The sequence below is a fragment of the Cyprinodon variegatus genome, unplaced genomic scaffold, assembly GCF_000732505.1.
Source record: "Cyprinodon variegatus isolate N-32 unplaced genomic scaffold, C_variegatus-1.0 Scaffold33, whole genome shotgun sequence".
Classification (NCBI taxonomy): Eukaryota; Metazoa; Chordata; class Actinopteri; order Cyprinodontiformes; family Cyprinodontidae; genus Cyprinodon; species Cyprinodon variegatus.
Window position 1 is genome coordinate 13,553 of NW_015150486.1, and position 1,258 is coordinate 14,810.

At 37.0% G+C, this 1,258-nt stretch overlaps 1 protein-coding gene across 1 annotated transcript in view; it reads right to left on the reverse strand.

Moving 5' to 3' along the window:
* Window positions 1-469: 469 nt before the first annotated feature.
* Window positions 470-1,258, reverse strand: part of LOC107102754 (TRPM8 channel-associated factor homolog) — a 16,111-nt gene continuing 15,322 nt past the window's right edge. The window contains exon 13 of the mRNA XM_015402177.1: window positions 470-1,152. Coding sequence (XP_015257663.1) covers window positions 919-1,152 — 234 coding nt within the window. The 3' untranslated portion in view covers window positions 470-918. The remainder of the gene's footprint in view (window positions 1,153-1,258) is intronic.

The following is a 1,258-nucleotide window of genomic DNA, read 5'->3' on the forward strand; positions in this document are numbered from 1 at the left end:
ATATATATATATATATTTATTATTATTTATTTTTTTTCTTTTTAATGCACAACTCTACAACAATAATCTCACTAAATCAGGAAATAAAACAGCATGATTGGCTGTAAGGAGAGCAAAGACAGAGGAAACTCAGAGTTTACTGAAGAAAACCTGGGTAGAATGTTACTATGGTGACTGAAGCAGAGGTTAAAGAAACTCTCTTTGTGAAACGGAAAAGTCAGAGTTTCCCTTTTTTCAGGTTCCGACAACGTGGGAGTTTTTGGTAAACGTGCTTCGTGAAACGGACCCCTGGTCTCAGACTTTTTACTAAAGAAAAAATCTATTTAACCATGTAAAAGTAAAGGACTCTCATCAGCCTTTGTTGTAGGTAGAGGACATACCTTTTAACTGGAGTAGAAAGTTTTCGATTCTGGACAGGGGCTGTGCAATTCAAAAACATATGTATATCTTGATGTTTAATTTAAAAAACAATAAAGATTTATTTATATGTTTAGCACCCTTTTATTTTTTGTATGCAAAACTAAAACCTTAGATTTTGAGTTTACACCAAATTCCAGTTCTCACTGCAATGAATAAGAGATAGGAGTGTAATAAGTAAACAGACAATTCATGGTTCAACAAACAGATTATTAGAAACAATCCATAGATTATAGCTAATATAAACTGCAATAACTCCTGAGATAACCAAAGACTTCATTTATGCTACTAATCTCCAAAAGTTAAGATAAAGTTTTACATAATTAAATATTTTGTATTCTATCCCCTTCTTCCCTGGAAAACTATAACGCTAGACTAGAAAGTGCATGCATCTCCTATATTGCATAAATAAAAGTCAAAACACAGATAAAAGCCCATCTTAGGAACTGGTCCTCGTAACAATGTCAGTGCTCGTAACGGATGAGCTGCTATGTAGTGATGTTAGACCATTGGATGATCTGTCCAGGCGGGCAGGCTGGATAGTTTCTGTTCAGTAGCCTGTTCAATAGGCCACCCCCAGGCTTTGAAGAATCCAGTCAGGTTCATCCCCACAGCCTTGGAGAACGTCTCAGCATAGACGTTCATCTTCTCTGGGTTGCCTTTAGGGAACTTGTCCATCTTATGATAGGCAGCAAACACTTTCTTAAGCGTGTCCCAGCCAAACTTTTCCTGAAGCTAGAAACATTAAAACACAGAGCGTTAGTGAACCATATACGGTAATCAACTAGCCTCGTGAGACCATCCTGATCTCGCAAGCTTTCAAGGTTTCACTCGCAGATCA